This window comes from Crotalus tigris, unplaced genomic scaffold (genome assembly GCF_016545835.1).
Source record: "Crotalus tigris isolate CLP2741 ecotype Arizona unplaced genomic scaffold, ASM1654583v1 scf7180000018058.1502924, whole genome shotgun sequence".
NCBI classification, from domain to species: Eukaryota; Metazoa; Chordata; class Lepidosauria; order Squamata; family Viperidae; genus Crotalus; species Crotalus tigris.
This window is the reverse complement of record NW_024096801.1, coordinates 1,341,908-1,359,291: the sequence shown is the minus strand read 5'-3', so window position 1 is coordinate 1,359,291 and position 17,384 is coordinate 1,341,908. Positions and strand designations below refer to the sequence as shown.

Genomic DNA, 17,384 nt, shown 5'->3' with positions numbered 1-17,384 from the left:
TGAACTAACTTCCTTTGTAGTGGACATATGACTTAACTAAGTTTGTGGTTTGCAAAATTCTATTGGACAAATGGACACACCTACCCACTTTCACAGCTAAAACTTCATCGACTAGAATCTGAGGAAGCATTTCATAATACACTTTTCTTTAAGTAACTTCAATCCAGTCATTTTTTCCTCAAAACTGAAGTTGCTTCTTTAAATAAACATATGCCCTCTTCATTTCTCAGAGTTTCAATTTTGATTGAAGAAGGCTAACTGACAAGCTTTTACTCATAGACCAAAAACACTTACAGCTACTTTTCCAAAGTCAGTGATTTAAAGTTTAGGAACTTAAAAGAAAAGATATTAAAAGACAGGAATAATAGAAATAGGAATTTTTCTTTGTGTATTATTAATATTTTCTCTTTATTAATTGTTCCTTCTTGTTTAGCTCTGGCCTAACAATAATTATGTAACATTTGGGGAAATATATGCAGACCAACAATCCAGAAGTAGAAGTCAAAATGGAGAAAACTTCCACAGCCACCATGTATTTGCCTTTGGTGCTCAGGTAGGACGGAACAAAAGAGAGCCACACACTGCAGAAGATCAGCATGCTGAAGGTGAGACATTTGCCCTCATTGAAACTGCTGGGGAGATTCCTGGAGAAAAATGCTACTGTAAAACTGGCAATTGCCAGAAAGCCCATGTAGCCTAGGACACAATAGAACATAGTAGCTGACCCTTCATTGCATTGTAGTATGATTTCCTCAATTTCTGAATGGATGTCAGTGTCAGGGAAAGGGGGAAATGTGAAGAGCCACACAATGCAGATGCCTGCTTGAATCAGGGAACCAGAAAGAACAATGGAGGTGGCTAACCATTTTCCTACCCATTTCCTCATCCTGGATCCTGGCTTGGTGGCCATGAAAGCCAGAACCACAGTGATGGTTTTTGCCAAAACAGAAGAAACAGCCACTGAGAAGATGATACCAAAGCTAATTTGTCTGAAGAGACATATTATATTACTTGGTACAACAAGAAACTGCAATGAACAAAGGAAGCAGAGGATGAGGGAGATGAGTAGAAGGTAGGTAAGGTTTTGGTTATTGGCCTTGACAATGGGAGTATTGTGATACTTCAAAAATGTTGCGAGTACCACAGTTGTGCAGAGAGTAAAGAAAAGTGCAAGAGTAACTAAACTTACTCCTATTGGCTCTTCATAGGACAAGAAAGATATTTTCTTCAAAATACACGAATCTTGGTCCTTATTCGGATATTGATCTTCGGGGCATTTTAAACAGTCATTCACATCTACAATTTAAATGTATACATTTATAAACATTTGTTTATTAATCATACTATTGTTAGAATCATCACATAGGTTATATATGGAAGCAGGATTGGCCCTGACATTATCTATCTTACTTTTTACTCTTGTATGTGAGACATACAGTAAGAGAACACTTAAGAATATGGGAAAATGTTATTTCCTCATGAATTTATTGCTTATTTAACACATTCTTCAAATTTTGAGGTTTCTATTTGTTTGGTTTTATTGCTATATCAACCATGCCTGCAAGGAGGTAGAGGGTTTGTTGAATTAGTGTAATAAATGTTGGAAATGTTTTAAATGTTGGAAAAACTAAAGAGATCATTGTTGATTTCAGAAAAAGCAGGCACAACCACATTACTCTGTATATTAACGATTCACCTGTAGAGATGTTTAGCAGCATCAGATTTCTGGGTATGCAGCTAATGAGTAGGCTGGTTTGGTCACTCAACATCAAGACACTGGTGAAGTGGGCACAGCAGCATCTGCATTTTCTATATTACATGAGAAAAGTACATCTTCTTTCCCCTGTCCTTACCACTTTCTATAAAGGGAGGATCGAGAACATCCTGTCATAGTGCAGATTTGGAATATCATATTATCTGGTTTGGAAGCATTACTGCATCAGAACGGAAGGTGATGCAGACAGTGATGAGGATGGCAGAAAAGATTATTGGCAGTTCATTCCCTTCTATCCAGGATATAATATATAAGCATTGCTTGAGCAGCGTCTGCTGTATTGTCGAGGACCCTACCTTCATGGTCTGTTTTCCTTGTAGAGGAAAACAGGGAGGAGGCTTCATGGTATCCAAAGCAGAACAACCAGATTCAGCCACAGTTTTGTTCCAAACTTGAACCCTCAAATTTCCTCTTTCCGTTATGTATTCAAGATGGATAGTGATTAATATGTATATGTATTTATATGTAAGGGTATAGGTATATGTACATACATATGTATGTATATAGCATGTTTGTATGTATGCTATGTATGTGTACATTTTTGAGAGCAGGCAACAGAATTTCATTTTACTGGGCCCACAGTAAAAAATGACAATAAAGATTATCTTATCTTATCTATCTTCAACATTGTCTTCCTTTGAAATGATTTATGTTTAATATTCCTCTATCTGTATACTTCTGTATGATACAACAAAATTAATGCTCACATTCATGAATACAATTTTACTGAAGGAAAAAGAAGAAACGAATCCCTTATTCTCTTTACATTAAAAATTTCTGAAGTTTTCTTAATAGCAATATCACTTAGACTTACAGTATATATTGCTTCACAGTGCTTTACAGCCCTCTCCAAGTGATTTACAGAGTCAGCATATTACCCCCAACAATCTGGGTCCTCATTTTACCAACCTTGTAAGGATGGAAGGCTGAGTCAACCTTGAGCCCGGTGATATTCAAACTGCCAAACTGTTGTCAGCCGGCAGTCAGCAGAAATAGCCTCAGTACTGCATTCTAACCACTGTGCCACTAGGGCTCATAACAAAGTAGAAAAGATTTTGCAAAGGTTAAAGTGATATTATTTTTTTTTTAAAGGAGACTATAATCCCAGAAACAAAAAGCTTTCTCATCTAGTAACTGCCCTGGACAGTGACTGCTCAAAGTTAGGACAGTGATAAAAAACTGTGTACAATCTTTGCAGCATATGTCTTTCAGACATATATTTGCCATTACAGTTAGTTGATGCTATGCCTGACCCATTCTCCCCCTCCTACTCAGAGCAGAATCATTGTTTGAAGAAGCTGCCCATTTCTGCCGTCCTGCAACTGCTAATCAACTCTGGACCTTAAGTAGTTGATTAGAAATATCCACAGGACTCACACTGCTGCCTTACACTGAGAGATCCTAATCAGTTCAACACTAAACACTTTTATTTTACCCCAGGTGGCCCCTGGCTCATAGTAACCACTATACTAGGCAAGTCACCAGTTCAACTGTCTTCCTTTCCATGTTGTTGCCTGCTATTGCTCTTATATTCCTTTTCTCTCCATTGAATGTAAATACAAATATCAAGTCTCTTGCTAATTATCCCATCATTGTAAAGAACGGAGGGATGGGGAAAAGGGCTATAGATAATCAATATTTAGTGACTGCCTTGTTTAGCAGTCATTCCCAGTTACAATAGCAATAAAAAAGGAACTTTGTCACTTATTCTTTCATTGATGACCTATATTTGCAGGTCTATAGAAAAAAGTTCTTACAATGAAATAACATTGTAAGAACAGTTGCTTTACTTAATGACTGACTGGCAAGTCCCAATTGTGGCCACTAAATGAGAAGAACCTGTATTTTTAAAATCAAGTCTATTAATTCCTTTGAATTTTGTAAAATACTTAAATATGTTCTTAAAGGGAAGTTCTATATAAAAGTTTTAGATAAATCCAAAAACAAATCAATGTATCCTGGAAATGATATATTCTGGGTTACTTAGGCCCCAGCTCAAATGAAGACTTTTCAATTTCCACCAGCAAAAATCTTTAAACCCTTAACTCTGCCTGAGGTTTTTCTTTGAAAGGATTGGGGAATCCTTCTTTATGGAAGAGGAAAAATATCCTAATTAATAAAAATATAATACTTATATGTTCATGGATCTGTTTGGGGTGACCTGCAGAACAATAAGAAAATTTGGTTAGAATGTCTCTTACCCTTCTGGCTGGACATTTTTTCGTTGGGACATGGGAGGCAATCATAGCAGCAAAAAGGCTTCTCCTCCTGCTTTTTCTTAAAATATCCAGGTAGGCAGCTTTCGGTACACACAGAAACAGGTATAGTCTGGTCGATAAATGAAGGAAGCAAAATATTAATCATACATTTGGAAAAAAAAGTTGAAAAATCATGGTTGATTGTTGTTCTACAAATAAAGAATTCCAGTTGCAAGAATTCGAGTTTTTTTTTATCAGTCACATTACCAAAACTATTCCAGACTGAATTCTTTTTTTTCAGTTCTACCAATTATATAAGCAACCTCAGACACACAGACCATTTCCTAGTGCTGAAATTATTTCAGTGGGACTCAAAATGCACTTCAATTTTGCTCAGGACATTGAAAACTATCCATTCTTACTGTTGAATAATGCAAATAATTAATTATAATTAAATAATTATAATGCAAATAACTAAATATAATTAAATAATTAAAGGAAAATATATTTTTCAAAGTTATTTAAATAAAAACGAATTTATTGTAAAATACTATGAAACATTTGAAAGAGATCTATAAGTAGGTGATGGTTCTAGAGCTAGTAGATATCATATTGAAAAGAGATGAGAAATGTTGAATAAAACTGCAGATCTAGGGATAAACAATACCCAACTGACAATAATCACATTTATACACAATGGTAAAAACTATTAAAATTATCACTACAAATTTAGATTTTAAAATAGTAATTCTAAGTAGTTAACTAACAAATTAAAAAAGGAAAGATAATGAATAATTAAATTATTTTTCTTTAATTCCCTAATGTGAAAATAGTTTGCAATACTAAAGAAATTGTTTTATGTTTTAAGGTTGTGCAACGAGTGATACAGAGATAGATAAATATGTCTTTCAAACTTTAAATAAATTCTATTTAACCCAGTGGTAGGATTCAACTGGTTTGCATTGGTTTGGCAGAATCATTACCTAATTTTTTGTTTAGTTTGGCAAACTAGTTTCAAAAGCCTGATTGGTTTGTAAGCCTTTCCCCTTTTCTTGGAAACAACTTCATTTTCCCCCACCACCAACCCCAACTTTTTAGCCTCTCTATCAGGAACTGCAAAGTTTGGGCTGGCGTGACCAGTTCTTCTTTCAGTGTGCAGCCACCATGTTCCAGTTCCAGGAAGCGCTCTCATAGTTCCAGCTCATTGCACCAAGATCTGCAGCCATGAGTGGTGGCAGTGGAGCAATCAGTGCAATGAGCTTCAAGGCGTGCAGCTGGAGGAAGAGGACGAAATGGGTTGAGGAAGTGTGGAAAATTTTCCTGGGCTGAAGCCACACCTAGACCTACAAGGAATGGCACCCAGCCCACAGCATCTGGAGGGTCTTCTTCTCCCCCCCCCAGCTAAACAGGAGGCACCTCCACCCACGTCCTGCAGCAGCCTGGATCCAGAACCTATGAAAACCCAAGAGGAATTTGGCAGCAGCTTGCCCGCGCATTCCTTGACCCAGACAGCTTGGAGCTGGGGCACCTCAGGGCCTGTGCCAGTCAGCAGGGCATACTAGACAGGATTGGCAATACCAAAGCCAGCCTGGTGTCTAGCAAGAAGGTGAAGTTGGCGAAGGAGGAAGGTGAGTGGCAGCCCCAGCAGCAATAAGGGCCTTTTCTAAACTTGGCCTGAATGCTGCAGGACCAGTCTCTACCTTGATCCTCCAACTTCTACCAGCCAAAGATGCCGAGCAGCCCAAAGTGAACTGCAGACAAGGTGATGGTAAGCTGAGCATAATGTGCCTCCACCAGAGATTCATAACTGCAAACTTCTCCTTGCAGAGAAGCAGAGCCTGAATAAGCCCCTCTCTGGGTAGAAGAATTCAGTACTGCTTATCTCCTCAATGGTGGGACTTTAGCAGTTAGGACAGTGCAATGAGCCTCAAGGCCTGCAGTCATGAGCGGCAGCAGCGGCATAACCACTGTGATGAGCCTTGAGGCCTTGATGAGCAGTGGTCCCTGCACGATGCACCATGTGGTGTGCAGCCACAATTGGCTGCAGAAGAACTCAGGCAGTGGTGCAGCAGATGTTGGGGCATGAGAGGTCTGGCTACAGCAGTCCTAAGGTAAGTGGGTGCAGGGCGCCTGGGGCAGCTCCACCCTCACCCCCACCCTAGCTTGATTTCTACATGTGTGCCAGGTATTATTTAATATTTTTCATTAATATCTTAAAACTCTTTCTTATAACATAATTTATTTTTGTGTACCTCTTATTTAAGTATTAAATGCATGAAATAATAAACTAACTTTCAGTATATCATTTTTTTATACTTAAAATAGTCATTGCGGTAGAGAACCAGTTGTTAAATTGATTTAACCCCATCAATGAATTTAAAAATTAAAGTTTATCTAGTATTATTTAATATTAAAATTATTTTTGGAATTCCTTAATTACATTTGATAAACTTAAAGGTAAATTTGATAAATTTCAATGTGTCATCAAATTTAAAAAAAAATATAAAACATAATGATTATTAGCTCATAAACTAAGATTAGCTTATAGAAAAAAATTGCAAAAATATTTATAACATTCATTGGTTATAAATATTAATACAAAATAATTTCCCCCAAGAGGAACTTCCCCCAAGATAACATGTTGAGTGGTGGGTCAATCTGTTTTTCCTGCCAATAAACAGCTGATGTTGCTGCCAAAGCAGGATCTTTGGTAACCTGCTCCCTAGAACTGAATGGGAGGTGCAAATGTACAAGTACAGTTTAGGTGAAACCTGGCTCAAAAACGGTAACTGTGAGAGGGAACTTGGAGTCTTAGTGGATAATCACTTAAACATGAGTCAGAAGTGTGCAGCAGAAGCCCCAAAAATCAAATACATTTCTTGGTTGTATAAACAGAGGCATAGAATCAAAATCACATGAATTATTAGTACTGCTTTATAAATCCGTACTAAGACTCCAGTTTTTGTCACCACATTACAAAAAAGATGTTGAGACTTTGGAAAAAGTGCAAAGAAAAGCAACTAAGATGTTTAAAGACCTGGAGACTAAATCACATGAAGAAATGTTGTAGGATTTGGGTTTGGCTAGTCTAGAAAAAAGAAGGACTAGGGCTGACATGATAGCAATATTCTAGTATTTGAGAGGTTGCCATAAAGAGGAGGGAGTCAACTGATTTCCCAAAGGAGGACAGGACAGGAAACAATGGATGGAAACTAACAAGGAGAGAAGCAATTTGGAGAAACTTCCTAACATTGAGGACAATTAACCAGAGGAGCAGCTTACCATCAGAAGTTGTGTGTGCTTCATTCCTGGAAGTTTTTAAAGAGAGACTAGACAGTCGCTTTTTTGAAATGGTATAGGGTCTCTTGCTTAAGCATGGGATTGGACTAGATACAGGGCTTTTCAACCTTTTCACCAACTATACCACTTTTAGGATATGGCAATATTCAAGTATCACCTAGCAAGGTGTCAAAAACTTGACCCAAAAGTTGCAATTGCACTGAAATGACTTATGACCATTTTCACACTTATGACCATTGCAGCATGCCCAGGGTCATATGATTTATATTTGGATGCTTGGCAACTGATTCATATTTATGATGGTCACAGTGTCCCAGGGTCATGTGATCATGTTTTGCAACCTTTTGACAAGCAGAGTCAATGGTAGGGCTGCTGGTGGCCAAGTGCTAAGGCGAGACTTCCTTCCCTCCCTCCTTCCTTGCCTCCCTCTTTCCCATGTCCACCTCCTTCTGAAGTAAGAATTTGAAATACCCCCCCATATTTTCTCTCTTCCATATATTCATCAAAAGCCTCCTGAGACAGAAAAGATAAACTGCTGAGTGAACTAGCTTAAAAAGATATATTCCCCTTTAAGAATTAGCTACTAGCTAGAAAGGAAAGTTAAGGAGTGCAGTTGGCACTTAAGGAAGAAAAAAAATGTAAATAAGTACTTATATATAATGGTACACTGGAGAAATAAATATGTATTTATTGTAGAAATAAAATTTAAAAATTAACAAACTTTTCCTATATTTTCCTATATTTGTATGTATAATGAATCCTAGATGGATAAACCTACAAGTAAAATGTAATGTTTACAAACTATACATTGCCATTATATACATGTATGTTCATTACAGTTCTTCAGATGAGGGTGTACTTTCTAGTCACTCTTAACTACTAACAACTGCCTAGATTAATCCCTGAAGTTTTCTTTGAAATATTTTTGGAAATGTTTTAACTTGATCTTTCCAGGACTAAGAGAAAGTGATTGGCCCAATGTCACCAAGTTGGCTTCTTTCCTAAGGCAAGATTCTAGTCTTGTGACTTAAAAACTACATCACATTTGCCCTCATTATTACAATAATATAGGCTTAAATGCTATATAACTTCCTTGACTTTTAAGATGAAAAATAACATACTAATCTATTTTATAATCTATACTAATTTACAGTGCTTTTTTGTAAAAAAAAAAAAAAAAGTGCAGGAACTCACACATGTCATATAACCCGCCTTGCCTACCCTACAAGGTTCCATCCAAAAAAGGTGCCAGAACTCTGTTCTGGACATTCTATGACAAAAAAAGCCCCGCTAATTTATGTAATCATTTAAATATCCTTTATGTTCAGAAAGCTTGAATCCTTTGCTTGTTCAGAATTCTTTCCAATATTTGAAATTCTTTCTAATGTTAAAGGATATAGAATAGAATAGAATATAGAATATCCTTTAGGATATTATCCCAATCATTTCAAATAAAATAACCTATGTGCAGAACCTACTTGGTTGAAAGTGCTGGGCCAGCTGATGGTTTCCTCATGGATGGTGAACATTTTGTCTTCAGCAGCCCAGGGATCCAACTTCCCAACTTTCACTCGATGGAACGACTGGTTGGGAAAAGTGACCCAGTTTTCAATCTCCAGTCCTGTAATCAATTTTCCATTATGATCAAAGGAAATTTCATCCCCAACACTATTGTTAAATGAGACTCTTTTCAAAAAGAAATGAAGCTGAATATGAAATAAATATGTGAAAAGAAAGCAAGATTAATGTGTAGAACTATAAAGTAATAAAGGTGAGATAAAATGTAATAGGTAAATAAATAGCATATCTATCTTTTTACTTGAAACATGTTACATAACTGAAAGACTGTTCCTATTTTAAACTGCTAGACTTTTTCTCAAGCCTAATTATCTGTGATTCTTGATCCAAAATCATTCTTATGGTCTACTGACTTTCATATAATCAAATAAATTACAAACAATCCAGTCCAAGAAAACTATACATACTTTAATATGCAAAAATCTAACTCATTTGAAAAAAACTTTCCCAAATAAATAAAATCAAGCTATTATTTTTACAATTACTAACAAACTTGCTTCCTGTTGTTATTAGAGACAAACTAATCAGGGAAGATCAGATCACTTTAATATCCAACTTTTTTTTAATTGAAAATTTTTAAAATTTTTACAAAAACAACCCTACCCAACCCACCCCAACCCTCCCACTCCCTCCCCCAACCTTCCCAGAGCTGAATATAGGCTTAATTAAAATTTCATAAAGTCTTAAAAAAAATATAAACCATAAATAAGTCTAAATACATTACTTAAACAACTTATAAAATGATTAACAATAAAAAAAATTAATATCCAACTTTTAAAATTAATTAACTACACAAAAGAATAGTCAAGGCTTGAATTTACTTGTCAGCATTACCCTTCTGTAATGCTAAAAAGTCTGCCATTGATGCATTTGGACACAGTAAATTTTAAAAAAGCAACAAAAAGGAAACGGCCCATTTTCATTGTTTCTATAAGATGTTATGATGGGAAGAGGAAAGTAAAGATTTTATTACTGAAAATTTCTTCTCAAATGAGAATGATATTTATAATCAGGTTATTAAATCATACAGGGATATATAGCATAATTAGGGGAGGAATTGAAGGGAGGCAAAATAAACTGAGAGCAGTTTGAATCAGATTGAAAACACATAGGAGAAGAAAGATCCCTTTCCCATAGGATAAGAAAGAAAGAGATGGAAAATGCTGTAGAAGTGAGGAATGATTGCATCAGACCCAAGAGATTGAAAAATGGAGAGATTGGTAATAGATTACCAATTGACCTATCTGTTCTCTTTCTTCTCTTTCCTTCTCCCTCCCTGTAGGTGTCCCACTTTTTCCCTTAAACAGCCACCTTGTTAATTGCCAGATCTGATTTCTTTTCTTTCTTTTTTCTTCTTTTTTCCCAATGAATGTCTCACCCCCTTTTTTAAAAAAAAAACAGAAACATTTTTTTTCTTTGCTAAATTGCATTATTTCTCAAATTTTCTAGATATTATGTACAATCTGTCTTTACAGCATTCTTTAAAAATTCTGATGACTTCGTATTTTTTGCTTCTCTGCACAATCCACAAGAGTGTGCTTTTCATTACATTTTATGGGTTTCATTCCATTTTCTGTGTTCGGAGGAGAAATACAATTTGGATGGAAACTGGTTAGTTTCTCTCTTTTCTCTATCATGGATACACTTGTTACAATAAATAATACCTATCTATGGGGAGAGGGGAGGGAGAGAATAAGCAAGGGACATATCCCAACAGCTACAGCCTACAAGGAAGAGTTAGAGAATAAATGAGCTGGGATGTTCAAAGAAAATACACTAAGATTACCAATTCCACAAAAGAAGAGAAAGAGATAAAGAAGAAACCTAGAAGATTTTACTAATTTCCATCTACATATCACAGCTCTTTGGGGTCACAAATTTGTGAGATGCTGGAGAGTCAGTGGAATTTTTGATTATTTGATTATTCATAAAATTACCTGCCATGGCTGGAGATCCTGAACACCAAACTTTTTGCCACTCAACGTTTGCCTATGTTGTTGGCCAAAGTTTATGGCATGTAAAGCATGTGCCACAGCATACACTGCATTGTATATACTGTAACTATGACTGGTCATCCTCATTTCAAAAAAGGCCCCAGGGAGGTTCTCCAGTTTCTCCCTCCCTGTACAGATATCCTCTGTTTCCTCATTCACAGACAGATTTGGAAACACACAGCCAAATGCTTGCTCCCATACTTCTTTAAGGAAACCATCATCTTTGAAGGAAAAATGGTTTCTTGTCTGAAGAAAATGTTGGAATCCTACAACTTCATTTGAATAAGGTGCAAAGCTCAGAGCACCATGGAGGACTTGGATATCCCAGCTCTTCTGGTAAAAGAATGATGCAAGACCCATTTGGGAAGCCATGATCCACACCTTACCTTTCAGTTTTATAGAAACTGTTTCCATTTCAGGTAGATATAATAACCACCTTAAATTTGAAAGATTATTATCATTGATTATGACAGTTTGAGCTTTGCTAGTAACAAGAAGGTGAAAAGTTTCAACAAGTAGTTCCATACCCTCTACAGCATTGGTGAAATACACTGGTCTGAACTGCTCCAAGAAGGCAACACAGATTTTATGGAGAGCAAACAATGAAAAGATTAGGTGTTGAAATGTTCTTCCACCAAGTCCATAAACAAGTATCCCAACCCAAGTCCATCTGAAGTACAAAAGTAGTTGAATAATTCCCATATAATGAAGTCTTTCACCTGGAACCATGTGATAATAGAAAGGGCTTTCATTTGGAGAAGAGCCAGTTGAGAACTAGAAATGAAAATTAGATACATAAATAAAAAAAATCCCAATTGCAGTTGATGAGTGATGACTACCACTAGGAGAAGAAAGCCCTACCTATGCCTCCTTGAGCAGCGAATGAAAACAAGATATCAATCCAATGACATCATAATATTTAAATAAAATTCACAAACATTGTATCGTTTTTTTTCTCAACAAATCAGCAACTTACATGTAATTTTAATGATCATTCATGGCTAATCATTGAAACTCTATTTTATTTTACTTTATTTTAAGATATTTTATAAATATATTTTCTTAAACAAGCTCTATACAGAATATTAATTATATCTTATTGTCTTGCTTTCCACTACAATCTGAAAAGAAAAATCCAATCCATCTTACCTGTGGGACTTTGTAAGTATCTAAAAAATCTACCAAAGAGACTCCTGGATCAATAATTCCAACAACTGATATAAGTTTGTTCAAGTTGCCACACTTGTAATTGGGAATGAATCTGTTCTGACTATAGAAAAATTCCATTTTGGACTGATAGCCAGCATACCTATCACAGATCCTGAAGCCCAGGGTGATATTAGCTAAGAGTTGGTGCTCTTCATTGATCTTCTTCACAGCAAATATCATAGTCAAAATATGCTGATAATACTTAGTCAGGACTCTGCAAAGAGAATTAGATACTGTTATCAAAAGGACTCAAAGGTGCAATATGGCTGTACATACTCCCTTGAAAAAAAGTTTTAGAAACCAATAATAACTCTTTCATATTATCTGATTAATAGATTTATCTCCGTTAAAAATGATGTTAGAAAGTAATAGTCACCACTTCACACTAATTGATTGATATATTCTTACTCACTATAAAAATGGCAGAAATATATTTGAGAGAAATAATCACAGGGTTTTTTTAATCTCTTCGTTATTTGTAATGAATTCTAATTATGTGAAGCCTTCCAGAATCATTGTCAGGCATGTAACATGGACATTAGCACTGTATAACTGGAAAATAAAATTTCATTAATTATTTTTTCTAATACATGAGGTGCTTCCTTTTAATCATCTGGAAAAAAATTCAGTTCAGAAGAATATTATCCCTGCAACAAAACTGCATGTCTTATTTACTGAGATAAAATATGTTATATCTCTGACTGAAGAGATATCATCCCTATGGTTCTATCACATTATCTGTATAGTCTGTTTTAGAGATGCTGTAATTCCTATCTCAAGAAAAGGGACTGGAGTGATTGTTTCTTGTCAGAATCTACTAGCAATGATTAGTTTAATTTTCTTCTAATTTTATTTAAGGAACATAGACTCTAGCTGTTGGTTTCCTTCAATCATTCAATGTTAGAAAGATTATTTTTAATCACAGTAGTTCATTATGATACATATGAGAAAATAATTTTATCTTCATTAATATAGGCTATTGAAATAAAATTATGTCTTACAAGGATTCACTAATAAGAGAATGATGAGGATCTTCCTCAAAGCTTTCTGCATTTCTAGTTGTGAAGACAAAAGAGGTGATGGCACCAATGACTAGGTCACCTGATTGGAAATATTTGTGATCAATCGGGATAGGATCTTGGATGCTGCATTTTATTGATGGAGTCTTGCAAGTCATACATGGCAATAGCAGTAGAAGAAGAGTCAATATCATCATAATAAATATTAATCCCAGTTTAACAAAGCTTTTCTAATTTCTCTATAATGTTTTAGTGTCTCCAAAATTGCACAAGCTTGAACTGCATCTCTCTCTGTTTCTCACATGACTTTCATTCTGTACCAAATCTTATAATTCTGGTTATTATTTCTTATTATTTTACCTGTCCCTAAATTCTAAAAAAAAATAATTGCCATCAGCACTTAGTCATCATTCTTCCAAATGTAATAATTTGTTTGTCAAGGTGTTGAGGCACAGCAAAGTTAATAATAGTCTTTTTGATAATTATAAGGGGAAGAGGAAATTGCAAAGTTTAAAATTTCATCCTTTTAATTAAATAGCAAGAGTGGGATGAATCACAATAATCACAGAATGAAGAAAAAGTTTTTGAGATGAGAGGAAGTTAAACATGGCAAAGATGGAGACATTCGTAATGTCTCTAAATTAAGGCCAAAAGTATTGTGCCCCCCCCCCAAAAAAAAACCAAACATGTTTCAGTGAAGGTGAGGGCATAAATATAGTTCCTTATTATATTTTTTTTCCTTGTAGTTTCATAGAATCATAGTGTTGGAAAGGAGATCTTCTAGTCCAACCCCCTGTTCAAATAGGAAATCCTATACCATTTCAAACAAATGGATATCCAGCCTCTTCTTAAAAACCTCTAGTGTTGGAGCATTCACAACTTTTGGAGGCAAGTTGTTCCAGCGGTTAATTGTTCTAATTGTCAGGAAATTCACTTCTGTTCCCTTCCGCGTGCTTTTCCCTCCTTCTCTCAGTCTCATCTGAATTAACTCTAAAAATACCAGACAGTTCTGCATATTTTGTCAAAGCAAGAATATTCAATATTAGCAGAGTTGACATCCGCCCCCCTTACAAAAAGGATAGGTCCTGTATGTGAATAAAAGCATAGATCAGGGTTTATTTCTTGGTTTGTTGGAGTGTTTTGCATGAAACCTTGTGACGAGTCTGTCAGCTTTCACCTCACTGGATTTCACCCAGGTGGCTTCAGACAATGGGTATCCCTTCCATTGTACTAGGTACTGCAATTTCCCTTTAAAAATTCTAGAGTCAAGAATACGTTTCACTTCATACTGGGTCTGTCCCACAACTATGAGGGGCCCTGATGCCTTCTTAGGGGGATGTCTTAAAGTGGAGCCCCAATAAGGTTTCAACAAGCTGCAATGGAAGACTGGGTGAATTCTCCCTAAAAGTCTAGGGAGTTTTAGGTCTATGGTGACTGGATAGATGATCCTTACTATGGGGAAAGGCCCCAAGAATTTTGGTCTCAATTTTTTGCTGGGCAATTTGAGGCGTAAATATTTAATTGACAGATAAACCTTTTCCCCAACTTGGAATGTTCTTTGGGGAGCCCTCTTTTTATCAGACTACTTTTTATAGGTTTCAAAAGTCTTTTTCAAAGCAGTCTTTCTGTTTCTCCAAACTTCTTCCCACCCTCTGACCCATTGGTCAAGTGTCTGGGAAGTGGAGGGCACCTGAGGATATTCAGGTATTGGGCTGAACTCTTTTCCTGTGGCTACTGTGAAAGGCATGTAGCCAGTGCTGCTATGCACAGAATTATTGTATGCCACCTCCACAAAAGGGAGGAGGTCAGTCCAATTTGTCTGTTGGTAGGAAACATAGCATCTAAAATATTGCTCCACCATTTTGTTAGCAGATTCTGCTGCCCCACTGGTGGCTGGATGAAAAGCAGATGATAAGCCTTGAGATGATCCAATTAATTTAAGAAAACTCCTCCAAAACTTCGCTGTGAACTGCACCCCCCTGTCCAAAATTATTCGCTTAGGAGCGCCATGCAGCTCATAGATGTGTTTCAGGAACAGTTTGGTCAGCCGTTGAGCAGATGGGAGTCCTTTGCAGGCAATGAAATGAGCCTGTTTCGAGAACAGGTCTATCAGAGTCCAGATGACAGTATTTCCTCTATTTTCAGTTAGGTCTACTATAAAGTCCATAGCTATTTCTTCCCATGGTTGAGAAGGGTCTGCCACCAGTTGCAGTAACCCAGGGGTTTTCCCTCAGATTCTTTTCATTGTGGCACATAAAGTACAACTTTTTACATAGTTTTCCACATCCCTTTTCAGCCCCAGCCACCAATGAACGGGTCAATTTTCATTGCTTCTATGGCAGACATGTCAAACACAGATGTGGCCTGCAACATGGTTTCATGTGGCCCGTGAAGCCATCCTGGAAATATTGAAGGAATGGCCTCCACTTGGCCCTGGCCCAGGCCAGCCAGGAGCCAATGTACAATTTTGTGGTGGCCATCTATGCTGAAACGTATTCAGTATTAGTGTCAACGCTGCTAATATTGAATATTCTTGCTTTGACAAAATATGCAGAACTGTCTGGTATTTTTACAGTTAATTCAGATGAGACTAAGAAAAGGAGGGAAAAGCATGCGGAAGGAAACGGAAGTGAATCTTTGCCCTCCAAGTTAATTGGAAGATGTGAATCATGACCCCAAAATAGGGAAGGGGAATGTTATGTGCAAAGGAAGGGAAATTCAGATCTTAGCATCCTCCATGACGTGCTGACACTCTGTCACACTAATAAAGGCTTTTTAGGTTAAACAATGCCTGAAAGTTCTTTGAAGTGTTTCATTAGTCAGACACATGACACTTAGCTCCACAAGGCCATCTGGAAACAGTGAGGAACTAGTCCCTGCCGCATTGGCCCTGCCCCCTGGGCACGTGCTGGGGAGATATCATCCTTTGTGAGAAATGAAGAAATGCACCATCGCCTGGAAGTGGCCAGCAAATGGCCCTCGCCTGCTTCATATATCCGGCTTGATGGGCTCCGGGGGAGGGGTTTCGGCAGGCAGAGGGGTGCTCTCCTAACAACCCCAAGAGGCGTGAATCCATTCAGCCCCCAGACTGCCCAATTTCAGCAGGCAGCAAGGTACAAAGCTAGCGAGCTTCACACTACCCAGTCAGTCTCTCAGCGCTGTGAGGAGAGTGCCCCATTGCCTGCCAAAACTGGGCAGGCTGGGAGCTGGGTGGAATTGCACAGGTAACATCAACTCTCATGTTGATCATGGCGTCCCCTCTCCCAAAAGCCCATCAACCCAGATATGTGAAGTAGGCGAGGAACATGTCCTGGCCACTTCCAGGCTATGGTGCATTTCTTCATTCCTCATGAAAGGTGACACCTCCCCAGCTGCATTTCTTGCCTGTTTTTCTCCCTCCCTCATCTCAAATATTTTCCCACCACTCTGTTCTGGAAGGAAGGAAGGAAGGAAGGAAGGAAGGAAGGAAGGAAGGAAGGAAGGAAGGAAGGAAGGAAGGAAGGAAGGAAAGAGAGGGAGGGTCTGAGTGAAGTCCTGTCTTAGTCCTGCCCTGCTGCCCTTTCATCATCTCCTTGCCCCCTTCCTCCTGGCCTATCCTGGGGGGTCTCCCATCCTATTGCTAAGGAAGCTTTGGATGCAAAGCAGGATCTCCTCCCTTGGAGAGGGAGTGGGCCTCCCTCTGACTTTGCCCTCATACCCATCATGAGCAACCTGGCTAAGGAAAACAAGCACAGCAGCAGCAGCCTTGAGGAGGAGGTAGGTGCAGATGGGCACCCCCTTGTGGAAGTGGGGCTGGGCTTGGTGCCGCAGGTGCTTAAGGGCCAGCCTGGGCATTTGACCTCTGCTGCTCAGGGCTCCAGGAAGCCCACGGCACCATCCAGCCACCCCTTGCATGGTCTGAGAGAAACAGTGAGGCTCTTCCAATGGACCACGCCTTGGCACTTGCCCCAGTCCTACCCCCTTCTGCCAGAGACCCTCAGATATGTCCCACTCCTACCTAGGCCCCCAAAGTCACCCTTGTTGCAAACAATGAAAAGCTGGCCATGCCTGCCCAGCAGGCCACACCCACTCCAGCCATGCCCACCCACAGGCTACGCCCACCCTGGCCACACCTACCTAGCCCCCCGAGGACATCCACAATGCTGATGTGGCCCTCAATGAAATTGAGTTTGACATCCCTGTTCTATGGCATGCTATGATGGGAAAAGGAAGATAAAGACTTGTTACTGAAGATTTCTACTCAAATGAGAGTGATATTTATACTTAGGTTATTAAATCATACAAGGATGTGTAGAATGATTAAGTCAGGAAT

The 17,384-nt window shown here is 37.9% G+C and overlaps 1 protein-coding gene across 1 annotated transcript; it reads right to left on the bottom strand.

The window, feature by feature from the left end:
- Nucleotides 1-394: 394 nt before the first annotated feature.
- On the bottom strand, nt 395-13,230 carry LOC120309745 (vomeronasal type-2 receptor 26-like). Its single transcript, XM_039347268.1, has 5 exons — nt 13,055-13,230; nt 11,994-12,267; nt 8,751-8,978; nt 3,976-4,102; nt 395-1,296 (listed from the first exon to the last, which is right to left on the bottom strand). The coding sequence occupies exons 1-5, from the start codon at nt 13,228-13,230 to the stop codon at nt 395-397; spliced, it is 1,707 nt and encodes a 568-aa protein (XP_039203202.1).
- Nucleotides 13,231-17,384: the final 4,154 nt, after the last annotated feature.